The sequence below is a fragment of the Phaethon lepturus genome, unplaced genomic scaffold (genome assembly GCF_000687285.1).
Source record: "Phaethon lepturus isolate BGI_N335 unplaced genomic scaffold, ASM68728v1 scaffold19789, whole genome shotgun sequence".
Classification (NCBI taxonomy): domain Eukaryota; kingdom Metazoa; phylum Chordata; class Aves; order Phaethontiformes; family Phaethontidae; genus Phaethon; species Phaethon lepturus.
The window spans coordinates 44753-58561 of record NW_010563537.1 but is presented as its reverse complement, the minus strand read 5'-3'; the positions used below and the strand labels follow the sequence as shown (position 1 = coordinate 58561).

The window sequence follows — 13809 nt, the reverse complement described above, 5'->3', positions numbered from 1 at the left end:
CACTCCTTTGAGGCCCCCCGCCTCTTTCCCTCCAGCCTTTTCTGCCCTTTCTTAAATACGTTTTCACAGAGGCACCGCCATCTTGGCTGATGGGCCCAGCTGTGCCCTGCAGTGGGTCCGCTGGAGCCGGCTACAACCAGCTGTGTGTGGCATGGCATGGGGCAGCCGCTGGTCTCCCCTGACAGAGGCTCATGCAGCCCCGGCTGCCAGCACCTGGGCACCACTAATACTTGCTGTTTTCTTTGAGTAGATACTTGGATTATTTGGTTGACAGACATGCCGTCCTCTTTTGGATTAGGCAGGCAGAGCACTCCAGAGGATCTGGATGGTCTTAAACAAGTAAGTTACTGCAGGCAGTTGACAGGTATCTTAGCTGGAAGTCAAGATGGTGGGTGACTTAAAGGGTCAGAGCAGTATTTTGAAAACCAATGGCTTGGAAGGGACTTACAGATCAGAAGCTGAAGGAGGGTTAAGAGGACTCACTGAAGTGTAGAGTCAAAAGGGGATAGGAGAAGGAGGAGGAGAGAAAAGTCTGTAGGAAATGAAGGCTTTCTTCTCCTGTTCCCTCTGAGTTGGGAAATGCGAGCCGTGACGCCTGCCTTTGGCAGGGGCAGCAACAGCAGCCGCTCAGCCAAACCCAAGCCTATCCCCATCCTCGCTGACACCAGAGGCAGAATATGCAGGGCATATTTCTCTGTATTATTAAGACTCACGACATAATATGGTATTGCTTGAAAAGTTCATCGTAATTTGGTCCTGACGTTCAGTGCTGATAAATTCAGTAAATATCAGACTGAGCAATGCCATCGCCCATACCGTATATAGTGGAACATCCAAAAGATGCATTTCCATAACAAATTTTGCTCCCAACTGTTTCCATTCTGAGCCTTTTACAAAATTAAAGCTACATATTTGCCTCTAAGGAAAGTATATTTGTTTGTCACATCCCAAAATAGCTCAGTTTTCAACAGAGTTACAGATAAATATTTTAGATTTGTGCATAGACCCCATTGAAAACGTAGCCTGAAAAGGAAAAACATTGTAAAGCCATGATTATCTAAAAGTAATCACAGTAGAATAATGTATATATCTTCAACTCGGGCAACAACCATTGTAGCTTTTGTGGTATTAGAAGTATGGCAGAAATCTCTATCAGAAACAACAAACACTATTCTGTGTCTATGTTTGTAAACATACAATATCCAAAGAACATCTGATAGACGTCAGTAGAGGTTTGATCATGACTCATTAGAGCTTGTTCCTCAAATCTGCTAAGGCATAAATCTTCTTGTTTCTCAAATAGAATTGATCATTTTTCAATTAACTTTCGAAATACGATTTTAACTGTAATTCCAAAGTATGGTATGCCTAGCTACCAGAGAAGATTTCTCAGAAAAAAGCAGACATGGAACAAACTAATCCTTGAGACACATGAAGACTCTCTTGCAATTGTTTCCAGATCTTGGTAATTGAGATAATACTGGGTAATCATCACTAATAAAAAAGGATGCATTTCCATGAGATAAGTGGAATTATCCTATTTAATTAGCTGGTGATCTGGCTTGTGCATATTTACGGCCTTTATCCAATTTGCTACCGAAGGTTAGTATCTTCTGGTACTAGTTGCAGTATCAAAGAAAACACACAGCCCAGAGTGGGTCTGATGTTTCTTGCAAGTGGCTGACTAAGAGTATGAAGTCATTTTCCAAACATGAGGCCTAATGGTTTTTGACTAGGCTTGTGTATAGCACAGAATCAATCACTCATTATGGAAAAAAAAGTAATTTAAAAGCTCTCTCTTTTGTTTGCTTTGATGTTGAAAACCTATTTGTGCAAACAAATATCAAATTCTGAGCCGCACAATTTGGTATTCTGTATTTAAAGTGCATAATAATAAGCCTATGTCATGTGTTTTGGTTTCTGCTCTTTTTCTAACTGGCTGAGAATTTAAAAACAGGACAATAATGAATCACAAATAGTAAATGGTCTCTACATTACTTCTTTACACACAGGAATCTTTGGGCTGTTCTTCCAAGATAATTTTGAACTGAAATTTGTTCATACAAGTAAGTAATAAGGGATAGCAAAAGAGCATAATCAACAGTCCAAAATGAATACTAGAGAATAGCCTGTATGGACAAACTCTGAATTTCCTGCAAGAGGAAATACAGCACTGTTGTCCCAGTTTTCCTTCTTCTTTCTAATACCTTTTAAATTTACTCTTTCCTGGTACACTTTTCTGCAGCATATCTCATTTTTCGTGTGTGAAGAGAACTTCAGTAAATGATATTCATCTTTTGAGTCCTATGGGGGGAGGGAAAGATGTACCAGTTTCCATTTTCAAATATTTTCTTTTTTTACCTGTGCCTGGAAGAAGACTCTGAATTTAGAAACTGAAAACATTGCTTGCAACTAGCAGAGCAGAATTACATTTTCTGAGCTTGAGGAAGAAAGTTGAAACAAAACCAGCACCAGTTGTAGGAAAAAAAATATTCTTGATATGTTTGGTAACTGCAGGAATGAGTTTACATACTTGACAAATGAATAGGATGCAGAAATGTCACCAAAAAGGGACTCGCCAGGGTCTACTGACTAATCCTTGAGTTCTTTAAATTATTTTCTTATTTTATCTGATATTATATCTACCTGGAATAAAAAAAAATTGGGTCCAAATTCAGTGAAACCATTAAGTACATACTTAAGATAACCGTGTGCTTAAATGTTCTTGGCATGTTCTTTACATCTGCAAGACTGATCCAAAGACAGCTGGGATTTGATTTAAGTTATAATAGCACAGAGTGAGCAGATATGACATGTATTAATTCTACTGATGACTGAAACCTGCAGAGCTGTAGTCTTAGCTCATCCACATATTTCTGAACTGCAAGGGGAAATTATATAAATACAAGAAGTTTTAATACACTTTGTACATATGTTTTGAAGATGCAAATTACACTGGTTATCAAAATGATCAGATCTCGGTTTTTCCTGGGGAAGCAAAGGGAATAAACCAGGGTTCTCAATTTACCACCATTCTTCAGAGGTGATAATAATTAAATGCTGTCACAGCGTCCATAGTTTATGGTGGTATCTCCATCATCAGGGTCTTAAAATAAAAGCTGATTACTTTATGATCTGTTACTGTTACTACTGTTTGGCAGGCAGAGTTATAGGCTATATGTAGAAATGGCCATGTTTTATCAGAGGTCAGATTAGAGCTTCCAGCCTTAATATCTGCACATTTTATAATACTTTCTGCAGACATGATCAGGGAACATTACATGAAAATAATAATTTTGTATTAAATTATATAGCAATGTCTATAAAGAGTACCTTAAAAATGCATCCAGCTAAATCAATATTATTGAGTTGAATGTTTTGAGCTATTTTTAAACCTGCTTTCAGATATAATTCTTTTTAACAGTGTGCCTTGAATATTTACTTGAAACATGCCCAAGTCCATAAAGAAGAACAAAAGCAAGCAACTTCAACTTATCCTTCTTCCCTTTTCTCATGTTTCGTGCCATCCACCTCTCCAAGATCATTTTGATTGCTAATAACAAGATTGGCTGACAGCATGGCTTATGGAAAGGGCATATGTCACCAGCAAACACAGAGCTGGAGTTTCATGAACTCAAGTCAAGTGCATACAGAAAATAAACTTTTTTTTTATTCCTTTTGTTTCTTACTTGTTGCAGCATCTTCTTGTAGCTGCCTGTTTTGCAAATATAATTTTCAAGTTGACAGTATCCTTCTAATTTGGAATTTAGGGGATTTCTAGTATTTAGTTTTGAGTCTGTTGATTCATTCCTTTCACGTTACTAAGATTAATGTGAAAACAGGAGTACAGATGAAATAGTTTCTTGAGCTGTGGAAATGTCATAGAAGATTGCATCGCTATAACAAAACAGAAAGCAAAATGAGAACTGTTACTTATGATAATAATCATTGATTCAGTGCTAAACTTTGATCTAAAGGTAATTTCTGTCTTATTCAGTGAATTCCCTACAACAGGTATTGCCAAGTAAACTTTTTCTCTCTGTAACATTAAATACTGGTGAATTTGTCATTTTAACAGCTTCTCTGATTGAAACAGATCCTTGTACCTGTTGAAGTGAATGATAAAATTTCACTTCACTGGGGCAGGACAAAGCATAAACTTTTGAGATGCAAAGCGGTGTGTGGTTTAAAGTTAAGAGCAAAAAGTTGCTATGTGTTTTTCTTACTTGGGCAGCATTCTTTTGAAGTTGTCCTGGGATTTACAGACATGCTTTTGCTATTTCTTTTAAGTATGTTGACCAGTCTTTATACTTCTATAAATCAACCTCAAATAATTCAACTAGAAACAATACATTAACTTGATAAGGACACCTGTTCAAGTCAGCTGGTTCTACCAACATCCTGTCCTTTTTATATTAGTAATTGTTTTTATCTCCTGTGCACATATTTAAGTCAATATTTATTACATTAATTTTGCAGATTATGACATGGGGTTTACTTGTTTGCCACCTTGTCTTGATAATTGTGTATTGATTTCTTCCTTATATTTAGGATATGATGCTTCAGCTGTTTCGGGGACTGGATTTTCTGCATTCACATCGTGTGGTGCATCGGGACCTGAAACCCCAAAATATCCTTGTAACCAGCAACGGGCAGATAAAGTTAGCTGACTTTGGCCTTGCACGAATCTACAGTTTTCAGATGGCTCTTACCTCAGTGGTAAGTTTCTGAAGGCTTTTATTTTTCTTTTAATGCAGCAGTGTGCTTTACTCTCTATGTTCCTGGCTTTTTGTCCCATATTATAAGGCTGATTCTAAAACCATCTCTGCAGCTGAAGTTACTTGTGTCCCTGAAAACAATTGCTTTCCATTCAGGATTGAAATTATTGTGGTTACTTTGTACAAATAATCAGCTACTGATTACTGGTTCTAAATTAAATCATGATTGATTACTGAAGGATCAGTATGTGCTGGTTTTCTGAAACTCCATTAGTCTAGCTTCCGTTGTGGTACTGACTTCTTTTGCACATTAAGCCAGACAGGTAGGGTGAAAATTTCTGAAGTATCTATTTTAAGATAAAGCTCTTGCTGATCCCCAGGTATCTTGCCTGAAAAATACACAGATACTTGCGAAAATGCCACACTGTCATGCCTCTGATTTTCCATCTTTGTGAATATGGGTTCAATGCTTGCTCCCATATGTTACTGAATGATTCCGAATAGGGCTGTGCTGCGGGCAGCTCAAGTGGACCTGGCAGCCAAAATCACAGCTATTTCCCAAGCCAGCAGTTAAAGAGCACCTCCAGTACCTCTAGGCCCCCTGCCACTGCTGCCCTTCTCCCAGCAGCCCTCTTGATTGTCCTTGGCTCAGACATGAGCTCATTCCAAGAAGATCTGTCCCTCTCCTGCATTAATGCCCTGCCAGCTCCTTGCTTTTTGACCCCGTTTCCACGCTTGCTGGCCCTGCCCCCAGAATCAGCTGCTGTCAGCTTGGCACAGCATCTCTGAAGTATATTGAAGAGTAACCATGCTGTATGCATGTTGGGTGTCATTTGGTTTTGTTGCCTGCTCATTAATTTTTTTGTTTCCATTTTCTATTCTGAGCATCACAACTGCCATGGCAGTATCACTTATGCTAAAGACAGGAAAGGGAGAACTGCCGAGAAAAGAAACTGAAAGGAGTCCAGTTTGCATTTTACATCATATTGTAGAAATTAGCCTGCCTCATGTTGATAAAAAGCAATCTGTTGTTATTATTAGTTACTGTAAGAATCTTCCCATCATTGTGTGATGTAACTATGACATCCTGCATTCCAGCTTCAGTGTGAATGAAGGCAGGAAGCAACAGAAAATTATATCATCATGTCGCTAAACATAGGAAGGTATCCTCGTCGCATAAAGCATATGTAAACTTGTGTTTTGAGGCTGGTTTTTTTCATTGCCTGTAGGATGTAGCCTAATCCAAAGCTGAAAGAACCTCTGCTGAGATCAGTAAGGATTGATCATGTTGTAAATCAAAACAGAGCTTTGAAGAAAAGGAGAGAAAGGTTGTTCCTGAATTGCTGTAATTTTTCATTTCCCAGTTATCAGTCAGTAACAGCTTCAATCAGTATTTCTATTGATCCATAAGCTAAAATTGCAAAGTGTTGTATGGCTTCCAGCAGAACTTTTTTAAAAGTTCTGCATAAAATGAGGAAAAAACATCTACAGAACTGAGCAGGAATTTGTCCATGATCATGTAGCCTGTATAGGAAGGAAAGCCAAAAGACCCAGAAATAGAGTGCATCTACTGAGGCAAAAATGTACCAAGACCTGCCTGTAAGAGAACATTGCCAGAATTGCTATGCGTAGGATGTATGTATGCTCAAGTATCTAGAGATACTTGTGTGCTAGAAATTGTATTTCCAAACCTATTAGGTAGTACCCTCAGCACTGCTGTGAACAAGAGTTGTTCAGACTAAGGGATTGTCCACACGCAAGTTTGTTCTGTGTTTGCACAAGCTGCAATTGCAGCTATGCTAAAGAGTATTAAAATAATTGAATAATTCAGTGACCAATGACAAATAAAGTATTTGGGCACAGGTGTGAATAATGGCTTTCACACCTAGAATTTAGCGTATCGTTATTTTCTTATTTAAAAAAAACAGCTATGACCATGGCTTTCTTAAGTTAAAAATTTATTGGTTTTTAAAACACTTAGTGTTTAATACCTTCAAAATCAACTTTTGTCTGGATATGTAGAAACCTACAGGGGAGTGTCGCTTACAATGTGAAAATGTGGTATGGTTTTAAATGTCAGTCTTCATTGCTCCTACAGCCTGAGTGCTGGTTAGAAACTTTTACTAGATGTGTATCAGCTGACACAGGCCATCAGTTTTCCTTTTCTGAATGCAACTTTTACCTTTTGCTAGCTGCTTTGGTGTGTGAATTCTTCTTTTTTTCCCCTCTGTTAAAACTCAGTACAGGAAACAAAACTTAAACCCTAAACTTCTGGTTTTTAAATGTAAATATATTCTTGACTTCACCATTCCCAAAATAGTCTAAATTGCAGTTCTTCGCCAGGCAGTGAGGAAACTTTCACTGACTTCAGGACCAGCTTTGTTTTGAAGTGTTTGCAGAAAAAAATGTTGCATTATATCTACATATACATCAGTTAATAAAAGTCCTAGTTTGCAAGGATTTGCTTCGGAGTTATATTGAGAAGTGATAGTGCAGACAGCCCAGTGATAAAAGGCACGTTGCATGCGCTATCACTGTGATCAATACAAGGGCGCTGCAGCATTTCCTTCAGAAGAGAAGCTTAGTGCAAGATAAACTACAAGAATCATGTCTTGAAGTATCAAATCATTCCCAAGATGCATGCTCCTTCATTGCTCACAAAGAAACATTTCAGATGGGACAAAAAGACCTTGCCATGAAAGTAATCCAGTAAAAACTGATCCAACCCAAGTACTCTGGATGCTGCAAATCGTAACTTCAAAGCAGTCTCTCTCTGATAGCCAGTTATTGCCACAACGCTAAAGAATCCTTCTGGCAGATCAGTGGTCAGGGCATATTGGTGTCATTTAAAGAAATCTCCTGATATTGCTGTTAGTGAATGAATAAAAGATTCAAACTAATGTTACACAGGCTTGGGGGGCAGGGTGGAGATCACTACTCCCAGCTGTGGTCAGACTGAGAACAGATACAGGTCTGAAATAACAGCACTAGAAAGAATGAGGTCGGGCGGTGGTGTCTCAGATGGTGGGTAATAGGGCATGCTTTTGGTTTTGTACAAAGTTAGACTCTTTTTCAAGTGTTGGTCTTGGCCCTTGGGGAAGTTTTGAATAGGCTTTGTGAAAACAGAGAAGCTCCATAGTGGAGACGAGATGGATTGATGTGACTGTGTAATTTTAGAGTTTGATAGCACAAGCTAATGAACTGTCACCTTTTTTCCTGGTGCAGAAAAATGGGCACTCTGTTCTAACTTTCTCTGAGCAAAGGAGCAAGTGGCTGTCTGGAAATAATAAAGTTATATTATGAAAAAGAAATAAGCCATTTACCTATTTTTGTTGACTTCTAACTGCCTTAAAGAAAGGAAATGAAGCTGAATCATGGCACACGAGAATGCTGAGATAAGCGCACGCAGTTGTGATCACAGCATCTAGGTGGAGCTGAGGCTGTCCAGCTTTTAAAACCTGACCTGCATCAGGATCTGAGTGAAACTGGCAAAACAGTGTAACACACTCACCATACTTCCTTTGAAAACGTGTGCTTTACCTGAGACAGCAGCACTACTGATGGGGTTTTTTTCCCCATGAAATGCAAAAAAATAGTTTTATGTCTTCCTTTTTGAAAAAAACCCACTTGTTTTCAGATTTACTGAACATCAGAAGGCAAAACATCACTTTGCTGATGCTCTAAGTTGTTGAATACCAGACTCAGCTAAATTGATGATTAAAAAGAGAAGACACAAAAAGTCCTGCAGTTACTGTCAGTGAATAATTTTAGATTACGCTAGCATTTTATTTGACTGTTTCTTCAGGATAAAAACTTTCCATCCATTTCTGGCAGTCACTTCAGCACAAATGGTTTACATGTCACATCATGCAAGAACTTGGATTTCATTTTGTTGGTATAGTAGCAAGGGAACATAAATTAATTTTCAGTAACCGGGCTTATTTTGTAAAAATAAATATATAAATTAGTTACAGCAACAAAAACAACAACACAAAAAGCTAGAAAAACCCTCTTCCAAAAAGGAAAGAGAGCTTTCCTGTTTTCTACCCACTGTTGCATTGTAATTTTCTAATAAATGCCACCTGTTAGTAAATGATGTGAATGTAGACTCTTGTCTGAGCTAGTATGATAGTTGAGAGCATGATCAAAGAACTTTCATTTGCTTTGCCTTCTTTTTGGGTTTTTTCCCCTGTTTTTTTTGGCCACCTCTTCCTGATAGTATTCTTCCCAAAATCCACGTATTTTTTTGTAGGTACTACACCTTGCAGAGTCCATAACTATGTTGGGTGTGTTCCAGCAGACCTGGAGTCTGTTGCAGTACAACTTTAACCTGAGATGCCTTGGGTATCCCTAAGTGGACATGATTCACCAATCATCTATTTAAAGCTTGCAGTTAACATCAATCATAGGAGTAGACCTATGGAAATTAAACCTGCCTCTGGTGAATCAAAGTCAAAATCTGGGCTGTGTTGAAGAGTGCCCTAATGGAATCAGTACAGTGATACTAGATTTTATCTCATATGTAATTTGATAAGAGCATAAATCTTCCTCCCCCTGACAGGTGGAAGTAGCACTGTTTTGGTATGCACTGAGCCTTCACTGTTGTGAGGAGGCACATCACCTTAGACCTGAGCCCCGGTCTGCAGTTCTTTCTTCATGGTGCATTTCTCCAGTCCACCCAAATGTCCCTGAAAAGGAAAATGAGTCACAGACAGACATCCAGAGAATTAAAATATGTGTTGTTGAGCTTGTCAGTGCTGCTGCTGAAAGGTTGTGGCTGTTCAGGAATGAAGTATGATTAAATTGGTTGGCTTTTTTAAGGAAAATCTGTCTTCCCTACTAACACAGAATTCTGCATAAAAAGTTCATGTATCTGGCTTTGTGAAGATACGACCGAATTTCTCTGATATTTTAACATCTGGATAGCTGAAGGAATCTAATAAAACATCCTCCCAAACACCCTATTCCATCGCATAAAATGAGTAATTTATCTCTGGAGCCATCTTAAGAACAAAAATCATTATCGGCACATTGACAGTAAAGTCTGCAGCTGGCTAAAAAGATTTCAATATATATTTACATTGACTTCACTCAGATCAGATGTTCACTAAGAGGGCTCAGATTTATATGAAAATAACAGTGCAAAAACAGATTGTTCAATGTCACAATATTATCAAAGTGCAATACAGAAATACATATGGGCAAAGTTTGGAAATTAGAATGGAAGTTTCTTTTATTCATCTGCATTATGATCATATCAAATAATTTTCAAAGCTGACTATTATTTTTTGTTGCCCATTGTAAGAAACTTTAAAAAGTTTTTAAGACTTGTCTGGAAGAGCAATACTAGCTGCTCTTATAGAGAGACAGAGGATTTATGGCAAGGTTGTTATTTTTAGAAGAACATCCCAGAGATAATATTCTAAGGATGCCTTTTCACAGTCAGCGTAAGTAGATGTAACATTTCTACTGCTGCTGAAGGGATGGTCCTGCTTTTGATGACACACTCCCATCACTGTCCTTGTGTCAGCATTAGTGGTCGTGCCCTTGCAGTCCAACAGAAAATGAGCCCCATAAAAAGTAGTTATTCATTTTCAGGTGGATTAGCAGATGCAAGTCACTGCACAGCCACATGAGTGAAAGCACTGACACATAGGGGAGGGTGAGCAGAAAGATGGGGTCATCCCCTCTGTAGACACCACAGTCTTAGATTTCTTGGAGTCAGTTATGAAACCACATCTGAAGTCTTCAGCTGAGGACTCGAATAACTAAGCTAACTCAAAGGCGGAAATGTTTTTCAAAACCTCGCAACTCATGCTGACTTACGCTGTTTTGAAGATGTTAGATGAACCAGTTAGTGGTTCATTTAAGGCTCTTACTGTATTCAACTTTAGCAAAACTTCTAAGGCTATCTGTATCGGTTTGAAGTATTTTTTACCCCCCTCAGTGCCAAGGCCTGGGTTCAGTGCTCTGTGCTGTTCCTCTGCAGCTGATGCCACAACTCACCCTTGAGACCTGTCAGGAATGCAGGGAATGCAACCCTCTGCTCTGATTCAGGCCCAAGTGTATCATGAACCATAAAAAGCCTATCTTTTAATCTTTCAAAGAAAGTAAATTATTTCACAGTAAACAAGCAAATTTGCTCCACATGAGAATATTTTCTGTGCCAGAAAACTTTTCAGAGCTGCAGACATTAGGATATATATCATGTGATGGCAGAGTTTGTGCACACTGAGCTGAGCATGTTTTGCAGCCCTGCAGCTACACCAGTGCAACCTTCACCAGTGCAACCTTGTGGAATAAATTTACCTTGTGCTGGTGGAAAAAGGGAAAAAAGGTACAACTTCGAGCACAGTTCATATCAGAACAAAGGAAGTTTCTGCTGGGCTAGACCAAAAGCTGACTGTGTGCACTATTGAAGTATAATGTCCAGCAGAGGATGCTTAGGAAGGAGAGTAAGAACCAGCTTCCAGCAATCAGAAATTTAGCAATTTCCAGTGCTGGAGATTGTATCTGGATCATTGTCCGTAATAATTACTGAAGTACTTACCCTCCATAAATTAATCTACTTTTTGAACCATTCATACTTTGGGCTGCAGTTAACTTCTGCACTGTAAGAAAAGCTCTTTATTTTGTTTTAAATCTGACACCTGATAATTTTACTTAGGTTCCTCTTAATTCTGCTTTGGTGAGGCATTCCCTTTTCAACTCTGGGTGAAATTTGGTATTATTTTGCAGCGGTACCATTCCATTGGTGCAAGAAAAATGTACTCCGTGCAGATAGGCCTCCACATTTGATGTCAAGATAAAATGAAATGTTCTTTTTCCTCTCTTCTCTTCTCTTCTCTTCTCTTCTCTTCTCTTCTCTTCTCTTCTCTTCTCTTCTCTTCTCTTCTCTTCTCTTCTCTTCTCTTCTCTTCTCTTCTCTTCTCTTCTCTTCTCTTCTTTCCTTTCTCTCCTCCTCTCCTCTCCCTCTTTCTCTTCCTCTTCCTCTTCATTTTCCTTCTCCTTAACTTAAGAAGATACAGTAGATACTGTTAGTAATGGTACAATACTGACTTACAGTTTTCATACAAATACCTGGTGAACAGACTTGAGGATGTAGAATAACTGAATTTATAAGGAACAGGTTAGGCTTAATCTGCTTTAAAAATGGGGGGGGGTGGTGTAAAAGGGGGAAAGAAAGTCAGAAAATTACTACCGTATTTTTTCTCTATATTATAAAAGAGCATCCTGCTATTGTCTGACTGTACTCCTATCTTCTGTTTTCAGATACAAAAATATGTGGTGCATTTCCCCCACCCAGTGATTTACATCTTCTTTGTACTATTTTTCTGTTGATTTAAGCAGGTCTGTTTTTACATCTACTCCCAGAGATAATTGAGTGGGTTGGATTGTAAAAACAATTTGATTGTTTGACAAGGTCTCTCCCTGTGTATTTACAAAACTGTTCCCACGTAATTTCAAACCATCCTGAAACACTAAAATACAGCCTCAGGTTATGCTCTTATCAGAGCACACAGGGTAAGCAGGCATGGGCCTGTTTGGCACTTGAATGTGAGACAGCCAAAGGAAGAGGAGCAGAAAAATAGCATACTCTCCTTGGAGCTCATGCTATTCCAGAGTGAAGGCAGGTGTCTATACACTGCTGGTGGAAATGCTCTTACGGCTTAATATATAACAAAAATGAGTCGCTGTCATGTTTTTGCAGTGGCAGGGAAGTATCCATAAATTTTCTCTGCTCACTGGCCAAAGTCCTGCTGTAGAAGGTATTTCTAACTGAAAAATCCCTTGTACAGGTACATCCAAGGAAATTTCTCTTAGCCTAGCAGTATTTAGTACTTATTCAGTGTTGCTGGCATGGAATTCTAGAGCTGAAAGCAGAAGAGACATGAAATCATCTACTCCTTTTGTGAATCGGGCAGGATTGTTCTCTGTTATGTCATTTCTAATGTTTTGCCCATGTTAAGTTTAAATGTGCCAAGAAATAGGGATTCCATTGCTTCCCATGGGAGCCTGTTCCAAAACCTCTATATAATCACTCTCAGAAAGTTTCCTTGATGTCCAGCCTTCAATTTCTCATTCTTAATTTAACTCCATTATATTCATTGTTATTATATGCTGAATGGTAACAGATGGACAAGGCCTTGTCGTTGGCTCCCTGCACTAGAGAAACCAGTTACATATTGCTGTATACATTCGTCCCTGCAAAACATGAAAAGGTAGTTCATTTGATAAACAGTGGAAGTATAATAGTCCTAGATTATCCAGATTTCAATAAATTATAGGGCACCAATGAATTAAACTCAATTTCTCTAGACTTCCCATCTTCTAGAATTAAGTGAGTAAATCCAGAGAAAAATATGTTATGCTAAAAGAATTATTGTGCTACAAGGTGCATTCCTCAGTTTTGGAGATCTTACAAATAGCTTGGTAACAAGCTACAGAGATCACAGGCAGACTATGAGTCACTGTTTAGATGCATAAAAAGAGCAAACGGAAATTTAGACTGTTATTTGTAGGTTATTTTATTAGAAATAAGAAAATATTGATGCCACAACAAAAATTAGTTGATCAGACCTCATCTAGAATACTGTGAGCTGTTCAGTTTCCCTGTACTTGAGAGAAGATTTTGGACAGGAACAGGCATGGGAGGGGACAGATCAGGGAAGGGGGGACACTATTTTGTGCAAGGCAATAGGAACCTGACTTAATTTAATAGAATGAATCATGAGAGTAGATACAACTGATATCTAAAAACATCATGAAGGAGCCAGAGAAGGAGAACAGGACTTAAAAAAACAATATGGCATGAGAACTAGTTAGTTTAAACTGGGTTTAAATAACTTTGGACAGGAAGTTAGAAAACAAAGACTGAGATTCTGAAGCAGCCTACAGTAGGACCAGTGCAGGCAAGAAATATAACCTATTTTGAGAGAAGGCATGAGGAATGTCTGTGATGCAGTTGGCAAATCTTGATGACTGAGGCAGTCCATTCCAGCTCTGTATCTCTGTATTTGCCCCTTCAACATTTCATGTGCATTATATAGTCAACTTTGTCAAGCAGATGCACTTCACAAGCTCCACCCTG

The 13809-nt window shown here is 38.6% G+C and overlaps 1 protein-coding gene across 1 annotated transcript in view; it reads left to right on the top strand.

The window, feature by feature from the left end:
- The window catches only part of LOC104626632 (cyclin-dependent kinase 6), a gene marked incomplete at its 3' end in the record, with an annotated part of 95891 nt that overhangs the window by 51358 nt on the left and 30724 nt on the right, over positions 1–13809 (top strand). Inside the window, exon 3 of the mRNA XM_010294595.1 lies at positions 4552–4719. Coding sequence (XP_010292897.1) covers positions 4552–4719 — 168 coding nt within the window. The remainder of the gene's footprint in view (positions 1–4551; positions 4720–13809) is intronic.